The following is a 19,804-nucleotide window of genomic DNA, read 5'->3' on the forward strand; positions in this document are numbered from 1 at the left end:
GGTGGGCTTGCTGCTGTCAGCACCGAAGTCTTCAGCTAAGAGCTCGCTTGGGATCCTCTGTCAACCTCTTTCTATCTGCCCTTCCCCCATGCTCACTCTCTCTCAAAAATAAATAAACATTTAAAAATGTGTAGAAAAAAGAAATACAAAAGGGAAATTTAAGACCAACTGGACCTTGCTTCCTCGATGGTGATTTACTTTCATTTGATTTTTGTGTTGACTTGTTTTTGCTTTTATGGCTGGTACTGAAGTTTTTTGTTTTTGTTTTGTTTTGTTTTTGTTTTAACCCTAGGATTCAAAACTTCTGTCAGAATGTGGCTTTGAATTGATATCATGTGGAACACAATTTAGTCCTCTTTTTTTTTTTTTCCAGTTCAGATTCTGGTTTGTTTTTTTTTTTTAATTTTTTTTTTTTTTAACGTTTATTTATTTTTGAGACAGAGAGAGACAGAGCATGAATGGGGGAGGGTCAGAGAGAGGGAGACACAGAATCCGAAACAGGCTCCAGGCTCTGAGCTGTCAGCACAGAGCCCGACACGGGGCTCGAACCCACGGACCGTGAGATCATGACCTGAGCCGAAGTCGGCTGCTCAACCGACTGAGCCACCCAGGCGCCCCCAGATTCTTTTTTTTTTTTTACTGTCTGATTATTCTACTTCAGTTCTTCAGTTGTGTTTTCTCAGAAACAACTATAATTAGATTTGATTTTTCTGGTCCTTCAGATCTCGAGTCTTCTTTCATCTACTGGTTCTTTTCTCTGGCCATATGGGGGTGTTTGTCTTCTACATCAATGATTCAGTTTTACATAGTACACATCTACATTTTTTTCTCTCCCCCCATGTGGATAATATTCTGTCACTTTATTTTTAGAATCTCTCTAGTGCTTCTTTATTTCACTTAGAATCTCCTTTTATCTTACCCAGTAGTCCTTTATTGATTTATGGCTTTCTACTTTTGTCTTTAAGGGATATATCTTCTTGTATCATATTAACAATGCCAAATATGTTTCTAAAAATTACATCTCGTTCCTCCAGGGAGTCATTTTTAGGAGACAGGTCTTCTTTGAATCTTTAGTATGTTCTTTTCTTTCCATATTTAAAAAAAATTTTTTTAGTTTTATATTTGAGAGAGAGACAGAGAGCAAGTAGGGGAGGGCCAGAGAGACAGAGACAGAATCTGAAGCAGGCTCCAGGCTCTGAGCTGTCAGCACAGAGCCCAACACAGGGCTCGAACTCACGAACCATGAGATCATGACCTGAGCCGAAGTCAGACGCTTAACTGACTGAGCCACCCAGGTGCCCATTTTTCTTTCCATATTTATGCACTACTTCTTGGCAGACCCATGTTGACATTTAGCTCTTATTTTCATTCCTGAATTTGGCAATCTATCTAGACCCACTCACAGAGAGGGTGCATAGATTTCCCTGGGCTCCACCCTCTGTCCTCTTGTTTGCTAGTAAATGACCTCTTGTAGATCTCAGACCTTGTAGCCACTGATGTTTGCAGGCCCTGGCTCTTTACAGTGGGCCAGAAGAGTCTCATATAAAGCATCAATTGCCAATGCCTTGTTCTCTGTACTCTCTGTATGGATTACTCTAGCCCCCAGAATACAATACCACTATAGATCATCTTGTCTCTAAATCTGCTTTTCTGCATCTGAAACCACAGGGTGCTAAGTATTTCCTTTTTCCCCCCACTTACCTTTTGAAATAGCAGTCACTCACTGATGGGGGTGGGACAGACTCTCCTCCTGCCTCAAAAAGCCTCATTCATGACCAAGAGTAGTCATTTTCTGACTGATACAGTTTCTGACTGATACAGATGGTGGCATTTGTATCCGAAATGGTAGAAAACGGAGAAAGGGAGCTACACACAGATTTTTCCTACTTCCTTCAAGACTCCTAACTTGTTTCGCTCTGCTTTGAATTATGTTTCTAAAATATAATTTTATTGTTTTTTGCTGCAAAATTCTCTGATTCTTGCAATAGGTTGAAGGTTATATCTTTCTTTTTTGTGGCTGCATTGTACCTTTATTTTACCTCTCGTTTTACAGGTATTTTAGTGGGAAGTTGGAGGGGGCTAGATATCAGGAGACGGTAGCTAGGCACCATTTAAAACTGTAACTTATATGAAACTACACAAATAAGAAAGTTATGCGTGTGGCAGAATGCTTGAAAATTTTGCTTCCTGCAGATATTTTGTGGGAATAAACTCTGCCTTGTAAATATTCATCACAAGTTGTTATTCAAATGATAGAGGCATCGATGTCCTGTATTAGAACCTGTGTGTTATGAAAACTGGGTCATTTCAGTGAGGAAATAAAATGTAGGTACAATAAGTGATTATAAGAATTCCAATGACTTCCATAAAGTTTTTATTACACATAAAAATTGCCTGATCACTGCCTGCTCACAGAAGAGTTTTAGAGCTGAAACAGCTGTTATAAATCATTTAACCTGGGAGTTGCAAATTCAGTTGCCTTCAGGACCGGAAAAGTGACCTGCATATGCATGAAGTAGGTTGGTTTAACATATTGGGAGTGGAAGGGACTAGAGAAAAATGGAGATTACTTATGCCACCAACTCCTTGGGCCATAGTACCAAAACAGTATAATATAAACCCCCTCAATAATAGATTTGCCCAAAGTTAGGAGATTTGGTGTGCCTTAACCAGAAGCAGCTACATAATTTCCAGTGCCCAGTGCAAAACAAAACATGGGCTCCCTTGTTCAACAATTATTAAGAATTTCAAGGTACTGACAGCAGAACATTAAACCAATCATGGGACCCGATGGTGACTGCACAAGTTACACGGCCTTGAAGCCATTCCTGGCCTTCACTTCTGATCTAGAATTTATACATCGAGACAGAAAGAAACATACAGACACTTCATCCACAACCACCAAAAACCAATAATGGAGATGTGGTTAAAATGAACTCCTTGACTTTGATGCTGCATCAAATGAACCACCTTTACTTACAAGAAGGCTTTTTTGTATGAGGCTTGCGACTCACCAGTTTTCTATATTGTTTGGAGGTTTTCGTTGAATTCTTACACTGCTACCATCAGTTTTTGTTGTTCCTTCCTGAAGTCAGGTTTTATGAATTACGAGTTGAAGATTTTCAACCCTAAAGTTCAAAGCTCTTCTCTAAATGTTACCTCTGATTTGAATTCCAGAATGTTTGACCAGTCAGTCTGGGAGTGAAACTCTAGGGGACACTTGTGTCTGCTGTTGAGTCTCAACTCAGCTCTCGGAGGTCCCCTACCATTATTCTTTTCCTCTTACCTGAAGAAGCTGTTGTTTTTTCCAGAATATTTTGTCTAAAAGTTGAATCATTGCCTAAAATCACCTCTCCCTCTCCCCTGCTGTTTTTATCTTATTTGAAAATTTTACATAGCTGGAAAACACGTAAAGCAATCTTCTGCTTGCTGGCAGATTGAAGTTGACTAGTCCCTTTCTCATCTTGTCATTTGTGTTCATTTATAACTTGAAATCCACGGTACTACTAACAACATAACCTCAGGAATGCTCTTTAGTGAAATTTAGCCAGCTTTTAAAGACATTGCTATTCACACTCAAAAAATACAAGAAATAAAATTGGGAATTGGGGTACTAGGGTAAGAGGTTTTTTGGGGTTTTTTTGTAGTAACCATATATACATATAATATATAATTTGTATAAAGTCTTTATATTTTGAGAAAATTTTATGTATATATTTTTAAAATTTCAGTTACTCACCATTAAGCATTTCAGTGTAAATCACAAAACAAGGACATTCTCCTATGTAGACCATAATAGAATTCCCCCACTCAATAAATTTAACATTTGTATAACACTAATGTTAAAGATTCATATTTGGTGCTTTCCATTGTCCCAATAATTTTGTCCAATAAGTTTTGCCATTTTAAAAAACACCTCCTAATCTATTTGTCTGTTTATTATCTTTGAAGAGCACATCACAGAATCTGTAATTTTGTTAGCAAATGCATTACTTTTCTTCCTCAGGAGAGGTTTTGAAGATCTTATTTAGAAGTTTTTGTCTATCCCCAAATTGCAAAGATATCTTTCATCAATTTCCTCTCTTAGCTTTATAGTTTTACCTTTCAAATTTAGGTCTTACACCTAAGTGTGGTTCATTTTTGTATAGGGTAAAAAATAGGGCTTCTTCAGCTTTTTCCCCCCGTAAACATTACCGCTCCCTACATGAAGTCTCACATTTTAAGAAAAACATTGAATCATTTAAAATTGAAAGAGAACCAAAAACATTTTTTTTGCTCACTAAAAAAAGTGAAAGTCTGATTAACAGCTAGATGTACAGTTTGGAGCGGTATAATGTTGCCATTAACAGTTGTATATCGGATGATTTAGATTCCAAATGGCTTCCTTTAGCAACACCACAAAGGTATCCATAAGTATTTGTTAAAAGATGAAAAGAATCTTACCTAATTTAAAAATACTAAGGTTTTTATTTTATTTTATTTTATTTTTAATTTTTTTTTCAACGTTTATTTATTTTTGGGACAGAGAGAGACAGAGCATGAACCGGGGAGGGGCAGAGAGAGAGGGAGACAGAGAATCGGAAACAGGCTCCAGGCTCCGAGCCATCAGCCCAGAGCCCGACGCGGGGCTCGAACTCGCGGACCGCGAGATCATGACCTGGCTGAAGTCGGAGGCTTAACCGACTGCGCCACCCAGGTGCCCCCTAAGGTTTTTATTTTTTAAAAAAGTATGAACTTCAGTTAAGTCCAGTTATTTACTCAATATCTGAATTAGGCAAGGAATTCATAACAATCTTATGTACTTTTATATTGTTGAAGTATATCCCTTCATGAGTGATTTACAAGAGGAAATTCATAAGTTGAGAAAGAAAAGATGAACAAATGGGTAAAGACAGTAACTGAGTGGAAGAAAATTTTTTATGAATTATTAATATTTAAGATTTTGCAATAAGCCATGCACCTGAGTATATGTGTTCAGCTAACACTGAAGTTACCCATTAAGCTTAATCCCTGGTTGGAGTGGTGGGTGCGTGTAGGGGGGGGCGCAAATTTAAGGGACTTTTTTCATTCACATGCATCAATACTGTGCTGTGAAATGTATAAACTGAATGTCATAGAATGTTTTTTCAAACTTCTACAGGTGGAGATTTTCATTTCACCTTTATGTATTTATCTATGGAGTCCGGTTCCTGAAAAAGGTAGGATCTACCAAGTTACTTTATATAATTCTTACGTAACTGTAAACCTGTATCTCATTTTTTTATGTGTGACAGTAATGATATTTTAAACAATCATAACAGGTTTCCTAAGAATTTGTGCATTTTTCTTTGACTTATTTCTGTAGTAAATATTTTTTAGATAGATACCAAAAATGTCTTTGAAAATAATTTATTTTGCCAGTGAAAGATGTTGCAAGTCCTCTGACCACTGTAGTTGGTTACTTATTACTTATGGGCACTAGGAGCCTTATAAAATCCATTTGATGCTTTGAAAGAAGTTAAGAGTTTCCATGTCACACAGCTTGAAAAAAAATCAGTTGTTAAAATGTGAGTTATCACTATAATCTTCACCAGCAGAAATTATGTTTTAGTGTCTTGCATCGCTATTAACAAGGCAACACCAGCTGCTGGTGGAAAATTGAGTTCCTTTTGTAGATTGTGTTTCCCCTGCTGCTCTTTTGCGATTCCTGCATAAACTGAGGCATCTTTATCTATGGAAATAATTCTTCCAGGCTGCCATAGTCTTTTTCCTGGCTATTTCAATCCTGAATGGCACTACTAACATGTTAGGCTGATTAAATTCAAGTCTCATGAAGATTTAGCTTGTCTTAGTCACGCATGTGTTAACAACGCTGGTGTTGCAGAAAGTTGGAAATTATTTTTTAAAAATATGTAGTATTACGCTTTAAAGCAACATCAATGGTATCTTTACTTAGTAGAGAATTTTTTCCAAAGTGGGCCTTGTGCCAAGTGTCATGTCTTACTAGTAAATTTTCATGTAAATATTGATGTGAAAATTTGCAAATGTGTTTTTAGTTTCAAAGTCTGAGCTATCAGTTAGTGTCTGCCTGTAGCAAATTATATTATAAATCGTTAGTTGTTTCACAATATCATATTTTCCTAGAGGGATTATTCTTTTTACTTGTTGTCTTTTCCTTTAGTAACTATACTTACGTTTCACTTAATGAGGCTATACTACTTTTCACTTAATGGCCAAGAGACCATTTGAATACATTTAGAAGGATGAGCCACAGTCTGTAGCCTGTTTGAGTATGAACCAATTCCCAACTGGGGTACAGAAACGAGGTGGAAATGGCTATTTTGGAACTCTGCTGTTCTGGTTTTCAAATTTACTTGTGTAGAGAGAAAATGGAAAGAATGATTTAGGGCTCCTGTGCTCACAACTCACTACCTTGGAAGAGGAAACAGCTATGGATGGAATTTCAGTTGACAAGGGAAAGTTGTGTTTCTTGGGAATGTCAAGTTGCTAACTGAGGTCAAGGTTTGGAATTCATGTTGGGTTCTGGGGGCGAAGGACTTTGACGGTAAACAGGGAAAGATGGTGAGAGCTGGGAGTACTTCTGTGCCCTTTTCCCTACATCTGTGGGGATATGATCTCTTTTAGCCTATCTACAGCAAGCCTGGCCATCTGTCATCAGAACAGGAAACACTTTGACACTTAGCTCTGCTTCTCTCAGTCCCCAAACAGACTGAAAGGAACAAGAATAGCTTGTATCCCCCAGCCCTCCCTGGCTGTGGAGAAGGCAGTAAGAGAGCTTGTCAATGGAATGTTTGCTTAGAAGTTGCTTTTCCTTGAACTACCCCAGTTCCCTATCAGCCTGCCTCTAGTGATAAAAAATGAGAAGAGAACTAGATGTTGCTCTTCTTGTAAAATATTTGCATTTGGGGTTTCTTCCTCTAAGAAGCTCTTGGTTTTGGTTGAGTCTGTACTTTAATAGTTCTAATGTGTGATAGAAATGTGTATATGGAATCCATGTGTCCAAACCCGCTGTGGAGGAATTCATAAGCTATCTTTTCCAACCCTTTTATTTCACAGCTGGGGAAGGAGAAATCCTGAGAGGGTAGGGAGCATTTCAGAGGTCACACAGTTAGTTTATTAAAAGTTGAACCTGAAATGAAACATGCACAGCTGTCTCTTAATCTGGTACTTTCCCCACTAACTTGCATGTCCTATCTTACAGCATGATTTCCCGATGACTTCCTTCTTTGGTTAAGTTAGCAAACCTGACCTCATGCAGTCGTTGTTTCTATTTATAGAACTTTAAATACCTACCCTAATGGATATTTAAAATATATTTTCTAGTAACTTTTTTGGAATAGACAGTGTATTTGGTCATCTAACACAAGAGGAAAAATCTATATTGTCAGCATCAGAAATAACCAAAACAAGATAATTCAAATTTTCACAACACTCTGAGCCACCTAGGTGCCCCAACTCTGAGTGTTTTAAACAAAATAGCAGGGCAGTGGACCAATTTTAGGAGGTGAGAAGCCATAGCTGCTTCTTACTCTATGCATTAAAAATGTTGATTCTTGGGGTGCCTGGGTGGCTCAGTTGGTTAAGCATCTGACGTCAGCTCAGGTCATGATCTTGCAGTCCATGAGTTTGAGCCCCGCATCAGGCTCTGTGCTGACAGCTCAGAGCCTGGAGCCTGCTTCACATTCTGTGTCTCCCTCTCTCTCTGCCTCTCCCCTACTCACACTCTGTCTCTCTTTCTCTCTCTCAAAAATAAATAAACATTAAAATTAAAAAAAAATGTTGATTCTTACTTGGGCTGTTAGAAAAATGCTGAACAGCTTGGCACTATCCGGTTTTCTTCTACCTTTGGGTCAAATGAACCTGAAGCAAGTTGGTAAGTGCTGGCACCCTGGGCTCATATGCTCCTGGGCCTTGTGTGCCCTGACTTCTTTGCCTGAGATACAAACCTCCTCGTTCTACCACAGGGGCCTTATCCTGATGCGCTAGACAAATAAGACTGTGGTTTCAAATTATACCCTACTTTTAAAGTCAGAAAACTGGAAAGCCATGTTCTTACTCCAACTAGCAAGAAGCTTTTCCTCAAAGAAAGTCAAGAATTAGAAATTAAAATGATGAGTTTTAGTTCCTTCAACAAAAGCCATCATATCACACCTGCCAAATAATTACATCTCCAGATATTTGAGGATTTAACAGAAATAAAGCCTCTGATTAAGCACACAGTGGTAGTGTGGTACCCTAGGGTTTTAAGCAAACTTGGAATGATATTCTCATTATCAGTATCATCTATGACATTATGTCATAATTCTTGCAGTTGATATGTAAATGTATCTTTGAAGCAATATACAGGATGACTTCTTGCATGAGTTGGGTGACCATACAAGCTATCTTAGGATCCTAGGCAGTTACCTCCCCCTTGAACTCAAAATGACCCAGTTTGGGCAATAAAGTATTCAATCACATGTCAATAGTTCTGTAATAAATAGTGAAATCATTGACCTGTATTTTAAAATTTCTAGACACCCCATAAACTGTGTGTGTTCATTTCTATGAAATCAACAAAATGTTTTCTGTAGTTTTGTGATGACAAATAAAAGAATGAGCCTCATGTTTTATAGTGATGTGATAATGCTCAGGTATGCATATGTTATATGTTTTCTGCTTTCCCAGCTTAGAACCCCCTTTATAGATAGCACTAACTCTGATCATGAAGCAGTCTCTGGAAGGCATTACAGACAGGTTAGTGAACTACTAGGTAAAGTTATAGCTAAGTTAGTAGGAAATATTTAAATAGTTGAAAGATAAGCCTGTCTCAATACTCTGCTCCTGTAATTACCGGACACAAGTGCTTTACCCATAAATATGATTGGCAGAGACAAGTACTTTTTAAATTTTTTACTTATTTTTATTTTTATTTATTTATTTATTTGAGAGAGGGAGAGAAAGTGAGAGCATGAGCAGGGAATAGGGGCAGAGGGAGAGGGGGAGAGAGAGTCTTAAGCAGGCTCCATGCCCAGTGCAGAGCCCAACGTGGGGCTCCATCCCACTACCGTGAGATTATGACCTGAACAGAAAACAAGAGTTGGACACTTAACTGGCTGAGCCACCCAGGTGCCCCAGAGACAAGTACTTTTTAAAAGAAAACTCAGAATTAGTTCAGGTGCTCTGAAATTCTACCACACAATATACTCATTCATACAAATTAACACATTTTCCTAAGTCCTGAAAGAAACCACATTCAAGCCTTAAAGAAATAGAGTAAGCTATCTCTCACTTACTGTTACCTTTTCTTCTCCTTTGTAGATGGAAGTTTGTATTGGGTGGAGTGCTTTGAATATTTTTCTTTGAGTTTCTTTCATTATCTTTTAACAATAATAGTGTTACAGAAAGGCCAGTGTAGAGATGTATGCAACTGGGATTTAGGTAAATAGTTTTTCTTATAATCTACATGTTAGGCTAATATATATCCAAGTTTTAATCATATGGTACATTTTATATCCATTTTGTACATATACATGTATATAATTAAAATAGAAGCTACTCAAATATCCAATACCTAACTTCTGTGTCAGTGAGGGTCCCATTATGAGACAGAAACCACAGGAGTTATTTTAGGAATGACTAAAATACAAAGAATCACTAACTGGGGGAACCGCTAAGACTGGTATTAACTTGTGTTACTCCAAGTAATTGATCTGCTGGCTGTTTGCTACCAGTCTGCAATGAGATAAGAAACTTGACCTGAATGTAAATCAACTCCCTGCTTCTTCTTTGAGAAAGTCTATCTATGAAGAAAAAGTCAGCTGAAGTACACAGTGTGCTTAGTGATGTAGTTAATTTACATTCCGGTGAAAGAGTAACAAACATTTCAAGGACTGGCACTCTCTGTACATACTTTGATGAGCAGTGCACAGAGGTATCGTGAAGATAGTAATGGTAGGAAGAAGCTACCTCTCTGAAGACCAGGGGTTCATAGAAGAGGGTGGAGTAGAAGCTTGAAGGAAGAGACGTGGACCTTGACAAGACCTCCAAGAGGGGAACGTTGACCAGCTGGAATCTCTGAGGGACCACAGTGAGGCTGGTTCTGGGAATGAGGAAAGACTGCAGACGGCAAGCTGCTGTTGCCGCCAGGATGAACTTCCACTGCTAGTGTGAAGATGTGTTGCTGGGAGTGTGGGGGTAGTGGTGGAGAAGTGACGGCAAGAACAGGAAGCAAAACACAAAAGAGCACATCCCATCTTCCTGTTGCAGTCTTCCTGCCTCCTTCTAGTGCTTCTGAGAGGCTCGACTCCACAAGGCACCAGCTCCTGAGAGCCAGCTGAATTGGAGTTTGCAGAGTCCCAGCTCTGAAGCTGAGAGATAGTATCTGAATAACTAGCCCAGCCTTCCCGTGGTGCTGCAATCTATGATGTACTCTGATGACTTGCTGTCATTTATTTTATTACATTTAAACACTATGCAAGTTGCCATGTACTCTGTTGGCTTCATGACTAACTAGGGGGTGAAAAGCATCACTGAAAAGTAGTATCTTGGCCAAATAAGAACTTTGCCAATTCCCTTAGACTGTCTCAATCTGCTCAGAATGAAGGCATAGTTCATTATTCATTTGTTTCATTATTTTTCATTATTCATAGTTCCATTATTTATTTGGTGTACTTTTTTTTTTGTAAAATTTCTTTTAATGTTTTATTTATTTTTGAGAGAGAGAGAGTGAGGGAGAGAGAGAGAGGCAGAGAGACAGAGCGTGAGCAGGGGAGGGGCAGAGAGAGAGAGACAGAGAGAGAATCCAAAGCAGGCTCCAGGCTCTGAGCTGACAGCACAGAGCCCAACACAGGGCTCAAACTCACAAACCATGAAATCATGATCTGAGCTGAAGTTGGGCCCTTAACCAACTGAGCCACCCGGTTGGCCCCATTTGATGTACTTTTCAAAGTTCAACAAGGCCACTAGGTGTTCAGGGTGGTATCATGCTTCAAGGTATACTCTTTTGCTTATTGGTTAGCTTGGAATCCTTCTGAAATTGAAAGAGCAAAATTGTCATCATTTTGCCTGTCTTGACAGTGAAAATAATATTTGTCTGGCCCAGTAGAATATGTGTCCATTTAAAATATTTTGTGTCATTTAAAAAATTTTGAAATTGCTTGGAGTTATGTTCCTTGTTGAAGGAGATTTGACATTTAGAGTTTTACGTAAGTTTTAACTTTTACCTAATGACCCCATCAAGTAATTTTGTAAGAATTGCAGATGACATAGAATATGAGCATTGAGAATAGACCTTAAAGATCAACCATCTCAGATTTCTCATTTCAGAACGAAGAAATAATTTCAAAAGGATGAATTGACTTGCCTGTGGCAAGAATAGAAGCCAGCCTTGCCGTCTTTAGAATTTCTAAATAAGTTAAAACAACAATATCGAGACTTAGAAAACAAGTTTCAAAAATCTAGCAACTCAAGTATGTTTAATTAGCAAATTCACCTCATTAAGAAGTAAAAGTTACATCACTGTGAGAGAACATTAGGTGAGAAGTCAAGATGGAGTTGGTAGTTTGAACCTGCCAATCATTGCTTAATGGCACCTTTGCTCTCTGAAACCTCATTTTTCTCATCTGTAAAATGAGAGAATGATGGTTGCCCTGACTTCCTCAGCTTTTGTGTAGGAGTGCTGTGGAAGCTATAAAGTATTTTAAAAATGTAAGCGAGAACACTAATTATTACTGGTTGAGAGAGGTGGGCTCTGTTGGGGGCTGTGAGTGCTTAGCTCTCCTGTAATCCCTTGACATGAAACTTACAATGTTGCGGCCCCCTCCTAGCCAGGTTAAGATCCCTGTTGTGGCTATGCTTTGATGCTTACAAATGGGTAAATGCATTTTCTGGAATGGAAATATCTGGAATGGCCTTGGGACATTGTCCTTCCACGTTTCTTTTTGTTCTTCCTTTTTCCCTTTTACCTGCATGTACCCTCTTGAATATTTTCTGATTTCCCTTGTACCCGGCATTTGCCCTTCTCTGTTGACTTGGGTCTGGCATTCTATCTGAGGAGGATGTTCTGAGGCTGGTGACAACCTGAGGATAATGTGGTACACGAAGGGCCCTGAAGTAGTCAGAAGACCTGGGTTTGAGGTTGAATTCTGCCATTAATCAGTTTTGCAGCCTTAAGAAGTTACTTACTCTCTCTGGGATTTAATTGCTATATCTCTAAAATCAGTAACATGGACTAACAGAACGTTTAAAAAACTTGTACACCAAAATTCAGAGAAGAATTTGAAATAGCCAGTAATTCTGGCAAGCTGGTACGACCTACTTAGAAAGCAGAGTGGTGACGTGGAATAATAACCGTAAGTATGTTCACATACCGTCACTCGGCAGTCCAACTCCTGTGAATTAATCTTGAGCAAGGAATTACACAGGAGCAAAAAATATATGTCTGTGGTTATTTATTACAGCTTAAAAAATATGTGTGAATGTACATATGCACACTATATGCAATGCAAATTACAGCAAATCCAAACAGAACTTAAAGAAATCTTAATGTCTAATATTAATATGATTGTTTAAATTATTGTTATCAAAATGATAAAATATCATGGAACCATTTAAAAATAAATGGGGCTCCTGGGGTGGCTGGTTAAGCATCTGACTCCTGGTTTCAGCTCAGGTCATGATCTCACAGTTGTGAGTTTGAGCCCCGTGTTGGACTCCGTGCTGACAGTGTGGAGCCTGCTTGGGATTTTCTCTCTCCTTCTCTCTCTGCCCCTCCCCGCTCAAAATAAATAAATAAGTAATAACTGTAAAGTAACCATATTATTTATAGTCCTAATAAAATGTTTAGTAGAACTGTACATGAAAAAATTAACGTTTATATAAGATAAATGAAAGGTAATAGGTAAAAACGAAGGCTCCTTTTTTTAAATTTTTATTTGTTTTGATGTTTATTCACCTTTGAGAGAGAGAGAGAGAACGAGCGTGGGAGGGGTAGAGAGAGAGGGAGACACAGAATCCGAAGTAGGCTCCAGTCTCTGAGCTGTCAGCGCAGAGCCTGATGCAGGGCTCAAACCCACAAACCCTGAGATCATGACCTGAGCTGAAGTCAGATGCTCAACCGGCTGAGCCACCCAGGTGCCCCCAAAATGAAGATTCCTTTTAGAAAGGCAGAACTGCAGATAAATTAACTACTTTCTTTTTTGTTAAAAATATGAACCCTGAGATGTGGGCATTTGAATGGAAATGACTGCACGTAACTTGGGTTTGAAAGAGCTTGTAGTTGTAACTTTTAAAAAGGAGAAAAATTTTTTAAAAAGTGGAATTCTACTTAAATGGCAAAGAGATACAGAAATTTCATTAAAAAAACAAAACAAAACCCCACCGTCCGTGTTTGCCTGGTACTCGCTGCCCCAGTCCCTTAATTTTCTCCCAGGGGCTTATTTTCCATGATCATCTTGATCCAGATGCCCCAGAATGACATAATATTGACTTTTGAAGAAGCTTTTTTAGCCTCCGGTGGGATTCTGATGAGATTCAGGCTCTGTTTCCATAGTAGAATCCCCACTTCCATTTAGCACTTTAAGAAAACTCCCATAATGAAAGTCCCACCCATTTTGGTGTGGGTTCCAGTGACTTGGAAAAACTGTTGGCTTAGTACATAGCCAGGATAAAAATTGGAATCACTGAAAATAATCACATAGCAACCAAAGTCATGATAGCTTTACTGCATTAAGTACTTAGTATGGGCCAGGCATTGTATTGATCACTCAGAGTTTGTTTCTCTTGCATTGTACGGTGTACCTTCTCATCCTCATAGATAAAGAAACCAAGGCTAACTAGGGATCAGTAATTTGCCCAAGGTTACAGAGCTAGTCAGTGGGAGGGCTGGAATTTAAATGCAGATGTTATTGACATTGTGGCCTACTTGTATCCAGGCTTCACTAGGGACTCTGTGTATCTACTGGACTGATAAGGACTGACCACTTAAGAAAAAGCAAAAGTCTGTCCTATGACTATATTTATTTAATCTACAGAGTTAAGCTTAGTGACCGTTAAGACGACAGAATTAAGTTTAGTGATTGTATACAAAAGGCCCTCATTAAGCACCATTCTTGCTTTATTTATCTGCTTGCAAAGCTGAAAATCTGTGGTTTGCTTCATTCTTAGTATTTTTGAATCTCAACATAAATTGTCTGCTAATTTTCAGACTGGTACAGATGCCCCTTTTTACACAAACCAATGTAATTATGCAATACAATTTTTTCTCCCCTTCTGTGATACATATTTACTTTCTACATTGTGACTAGAAACCATAAATACACTATTCACAGTAAGAAGCTGGTTGGAACAACTCAATATGCTCTAGTTTAGGGAATGTGCAGTAGGTGAAATTGTTCACTACCTAGGAAAAATTAAAACGTTCAGATAATAAAGCCATTTCATCAGCACTGGGGTTACAGCGTATAGGTTTTTTTATTTAATGAGATGCAGGAGTTTAATTTGGGGTGTGTATAATTTTCTCTAAAGAGCACTGAGAAGCCTTTACCCAGGTTGTCTTTGCTTTGTGTTCGGGCTTTGTCTTGAAGGAATGACATCTCACACCAACGGCATCCTGCAGGCGGTGAGGTAGAAGGACTTCAGGACTTGGAGGAGTTCACAAAGCTGAAATGGACTTTTGTTGTAGGAGGACAAAATGTTTGTGCCGATTCTGAAGTACAAGAGTGATACTTGCTCTTGTGTAATTATTTATACAGGGGTTTGTGGATTTGGTTTGTGGTTTGATCAAACCGTGAATCTTAGTTTTTTCAGGTCACTTAATAAAATATCAACCTTGTAGAAGGTCTAAAAATAAAGAAAAAGCGAACTTCTGTTTTAGAGGCTACTAAAATAACACCCATTTACATGAGTAAAATGTTCATTATTAGACAGTGCCCTAAAGGCATAGATTTACACTCTCAAAAGTTTAGGGCTGAGCTTGACTGTGAAAAACATTGGTCCTCATTTATATGCTGTAACAAAGCTAGCACTACAGGCTTCCTCTGGCTTAAGGCAGTGCCTGAAAACTGGATTGCATTAGTATTCCTCTCCTGTTTCCATGGGGAATAGAAAACTAGTCACTCTCAGAAGAGTTCAGGTAATTTGATATGAAATATTGATCCATGTATCAAAATCTGTACCTGCACATTCACTCTGCATTAGCTGAATCGTATCTGACATTAAAAAAAAAAAATCCATTACTGAATTCAACAAGAAAAGCATTATTCTCACTAAGGTTTGTCTTAATAAAATCTGAGAGCTAATAGCTTTCACAAACAATGGTCATCATAAAAAGCATTTTCCTCATCAACAATAATGAAACAAACCAGATGTTCATTGCTTAAAAATGATAGCTTTTGGGAAGAAATAATGAGATGTTCTACTTCTGCTTGTAAAACTGGTGTTCTGTCTCTTCAGGAAAGACCCAGTCTTGTCTGTGTGATGTGATGGTGGGGGCGGGGGTACTTAGGACAAGTATCTGATGTGGAGCAGAGCAGCGGGCCTCCCTATCTGACTAGCTCATGCTCTGATTACAGCTCTGCGTGTGGCTCCATAAAACTGGTTCAGAGAGCATCTGAATACTGGGTCAACTACAGTTTTCTGTAAGGTGGGACAAATGGTTTAGTGTTTTGTTTTCGTTTGGTGCGCTTCTCCTTTATTAACGCACATGATAATAGGCCTGCTTGCTAAAGGCTACTGCTGTTATTGTTTAGGATTTTTTGACCAAAAGTGTGGTGGTGTCATTTACCTTGGAATGACTATTCAAAGCACATAGAAGAAGGCCATTTTGTCCTCGAGGAATTCATGAATGGAAAGGATAAAATAACTTTCTTCAGGCTAAATTAATCTATAGTGATAGAGGTAGTTTTACAGGGGTGAGGGCCTGGGCAAGGGAGCCTACTGGAGTGCTGGAACTCTTCTAGATCTTGGTCAGGTGATGGTAACATAGGTGTGCACATATGTAAACATATATTGAATTTCTGTGTACTTAGACTTTTGCACTTTATGATATGTAAGTCATACTCAATTTAAAAAAAACTCAGTGGTTTCTGATAATCCTATAGCTTGCATATAAGCAGTTGTTGTATGTTGCTGAGTGGAAATGTGGGCACAAGGCAGTTGAGGGTCAAAAGCTCTTATTTAAAGGGCATTCCATTCATGGCTCTTTCAAGAGCTTCTGTCTATTACCCCTGGAAAATACTTCTCTCTGTTCATTTGTTCATTCTTTTATTCAGTATCTATTGAGCACCTACCCTTTCACTGGGATTATTCTAAGCATCATTGAAAAAGAAGCTAGCAAGACGGTCTGAGTCCCTGAACTAATGAGTATTGTTCTTCTCTTCCCTAAGATCATCCGTAGCATAGGAATTTAATTCAATGTAGCTAACTAACATTTATTAAGCATCTACTAGACCAAGACATAGTAGCAGATAGGAGAGGGAACCCATGGTTCCTGCCTTCAAGAATTTTGTAATATGTCAGAGAAGTTAAGATTTCTCTGTATATACTTATACTTGGTGGTATATGACAGAAGTATAGGATTCCTTCTGAGCAGGGAAAGGGGATCTAATTGAGGAAATTGAAGAAAATTTGGAGAGGTAGTATTTAGTTTGAACCCTAATAAATGGCTTCGCATTGATATGGGGGGTTAGTGAAAGCATTCTTAGATGGAGAGTACAGAATAGGAAAACTGGAAAAATACAGGGTTTATTTGAGATTACAGAGGGGAAATCAGGAAATGAAACTGGAAATGTGTTTGAAAATTTGACTTGCATTAGAGAAAAGATGGCTTAGTTCCCCTGCATGTCCTCATTGTAAAGATATCTGGTGTTTGTTTGGAGGGGGCATCCTTCCTCCTCCCTGACCCCAATCTGCCATCTCTCATCTTATTAACCTGTGGCTCTGATTCTTCTCTATGTCTTCTCTTTGTTCCCTGCCCTTCTTCCACATACCCAAAGTGGTGAGTGGATGGGAGTTGGGAACTAAGGGTAATGGTGGAGAGTCATTTCAGTTACCTCCACTCTCCCAGCCTCATCCATCTGTGAATTGCTGTGAAATTACATCCTCAATCCTTGCCAGCAGAGCCTAATCACCAGATATTGACATTACTATTCCTATTGTAACCTACCACAAGCAACATGATTGCTCAAACCACTGGTCCTTCCCTAAAATCCTGCTTTACTCTTCTCTGCCCCAACATCCTCACTTTCAAATTCCAGGTAGGTATCATATTTATCAGAGTGTCCTCTCCATCTAGACATCTAACTAATTTATTCTTGTTCATTTATTTTTATGTAATTATTTTTCATTGAATTGTGATTGACATGCAAAAATTTGGACATATTTAATATATACAGTTTGATAAGTTTGAAGATAACTGTGTACCCATGAAAGCATCACCATATACAATGCTTAAACTCCTCTATCATCTCTAGAAGTTTCCTCTCTCCCTCTTTTTTGATAAGAACATTTAACATAAAATCTATCTTCTTAAAATTGTAAGTGTGCAGTACAGGATTGTTAACTATATGCACCATGTGCTATACAATAGATCTTTAAGACTATGCATTTTACTTAAGTTAAAACTAGATAATACCTCTCTAATTCCTCCTCCCCCAAGCTCCTAGTAACCATAATTCTACTCTCTACTTCTACATATCCCATATAAATGAGATCCCATAGAATTTGTTCTTCTGTGTCTGGCTTATTTCACTTACCACAATGTCTTTAAGTTCATCTACATTGTAGCAAATGGCAGGATTTCCTTATTTTTTAATGCTGAATAGTATTCCATTGTATTTCTAAACCACATTTTCTTTATCCACTCATCTGTAGATAGATATTGAAGTTGTTTCCTATTTCTGTTTTCTTTGCCATTGTGAATAATAACTGCGGTGGGGCATGGATATGCAGATATCTCTTTGAGATCCTGATTTCATTTCTTTTGGTTTCCAGAGGTAGAGTTGCCGGGTCGTATAGTTTTTTGAAAAGTCTCTAAGCTTTTATCCATAGTGGGTGCACCAACTTACATTCCCAGTAGCAATGTACAAGAGTTCCCTTTCCTCCACATCATTGCCAACACTTATCTTTTGCTGTTTTTTTTTGGGGGGGGGGGGGTAATACCATTCAAACAGATGCAAGGTGATACCTCATTGTGGTTTTCATTTGCATTTTTTTGATGATTAGTGATGTTGAGCATCTTTCAATTTACCTTTTCTTGGGGGAAATGTCTATTCAGGTCTTTGCCCATTTTTAAATCTGTTTGTTTGTTTGTTTGTTTGTTTGTTTGTTTGTTTGCTATTGAGTTTCAGGAGTTCCTTATGTATTTTGGATAGTAACCCTTTATCAGGTGTGTATGATTTATAAATATTTTCTCCCATTCTGTAGGTTGCCTTTCACTTTGCTGATTATTTCCTTTGCTCTGCAGAAGTTTTTTAGTTTGATGTAGTCCCATTAGTCTATTTTTGCTTTTGTTGCCTGTGGTTTTAGTGCCCTAACCAAGAAATCGTTGCCAAGGGCAGTATCAAGAAGCTTTTCCCCTAGATTTTATTTTAGGGGTTTTATAGTTTTAGACTTTACTTTTAAAGCTTTAATCCACTTTGAGTTGATTTTTGTGAAGGGTCCAATTTCATTTTTTCCATGTGGATATCCAGTTTTTCCAGCACAATTTATTGAAGAGACTACTCTGTCTCCATTGTGTATTTTTGCCCCCTTGATTTTTTCTTGAGGCTTCTGCCCTAGCTTTCCACAGAAACTTCACTGAACAAGGTCCCTGGCTTTTCCTGTGATCATCAGTACTTCTGACAAAGACAAATATAGGGAAAAACTGTCCCCCAGTCTCTATCCTTTTCCACTGCTCCAAATATTCTTGTCATAAGCAGGCCAGGTACATTGTTATTCCTGGGTTTACTTAGAATGACCTTCCTCATCTTTACCCAAAGATGATTCTTCAGCCCTGATTTTTCACAGATCCCCCTCATGATGGAAAACCTGTAACTTAGGGCCCTTTAAATCTCTACTTTAGTGCATCCTGTGGTTGTATTGTGTGTAGTAAAGCAGCTAGCTTGATTCCTGAGCCATGGTAGGAAACACCTTCCTACTGTTTGATCAGTAGGAGTTGTCATTATTATTATCATACAATATTATTCCATACTTAAGTAGTAAGTGTCTTATCTATGTGCTTATATCTCAAATTTATTTCCATCCAATTCTATAAGCAGCTCAAGACAGGGCTTCATATCATGGGTGTATTTCCCCATAGTGTTTGATATCCTGCTGACAATACAGTTAGATAGTGCCCAAAAAAACTTGAGTAATGAAATTAAAAATATGCTACTTGGCTATTCTGTAATAATTTTGTTTAAAAGTTTTTTAGGGAAAGACCTTAAAAATTAATGACTAAAATCAAGTATAGAGATTAGCTGAGAATTTTTATCATTTGTGGTTACCCTCTTTCCCATTAGTATTGTACATAAGGTTGGCAGTAAAATTAAATGAAATATTAACCTCTAAAGTCAAGGCCCCTATTGCTCAAGGCCATTAACTGGTAATATTCTAAGAATTATCTCTATAGAGACTTGGATAGTAGGGGGCATTCAGTAACCACAGCATAAGTAAACATGGTTTGTTCTCTTAGGCAATAGCCCTGTTGTGATTTATCAACTTCTCCCTTTGTGGATATGAGCTTCTGTCCATAGCAGATCCTTGATTAGAAGGTTGAAAGTAAATGATAAAATATCATAACGCATAATTTCATAATAAGGTACATGGTGGGGGCGACTGGGTGGCG

At 38.2% G+C, this 19,804-nt stretch overlaps 1 protein-coding gene across 2 annotated transcripts in view; it reads left to right on the forward strand.

Annotated features, from left to right (window-relative positions):
- CERS6 (ceramide synthase 6) overlaps positions 1 to 19,804 on the forward strand; it is a 325,266-nt gene that overhangs the window by 178,885 nt on the left and 126,577 nt on the right. For both annotated transcript variants that reach the window (XM_043576957.1, XM_043576956.1), the window contains exon 4: positions 5,141 to 5,198. In XM_043576957.1, the coding sequence (XP_043432892.1) occupies positions 5,141 to 5,198 (58 nt within the window). The remainder of the gene's footprint in view (positions 1 to 5,140; positions 5,199 to 19,804) is intronic.

This window comes from Prionailurus bengalensis, chromosome C1 (assembly GCF_016509475.1).
Source record: "Prionailurus bengalensis isolate Pbe53 chromosome C1, Fcat_Pben_1.1_paternal_pri, whole genome shotgun sequence".
Classification (NCBI taxonomy): Eukaryota; Metazoa; Chordata; class Mammalia; order Carnivora; family Felidae; genus Prionailurus; species Prionailurus bengalensis.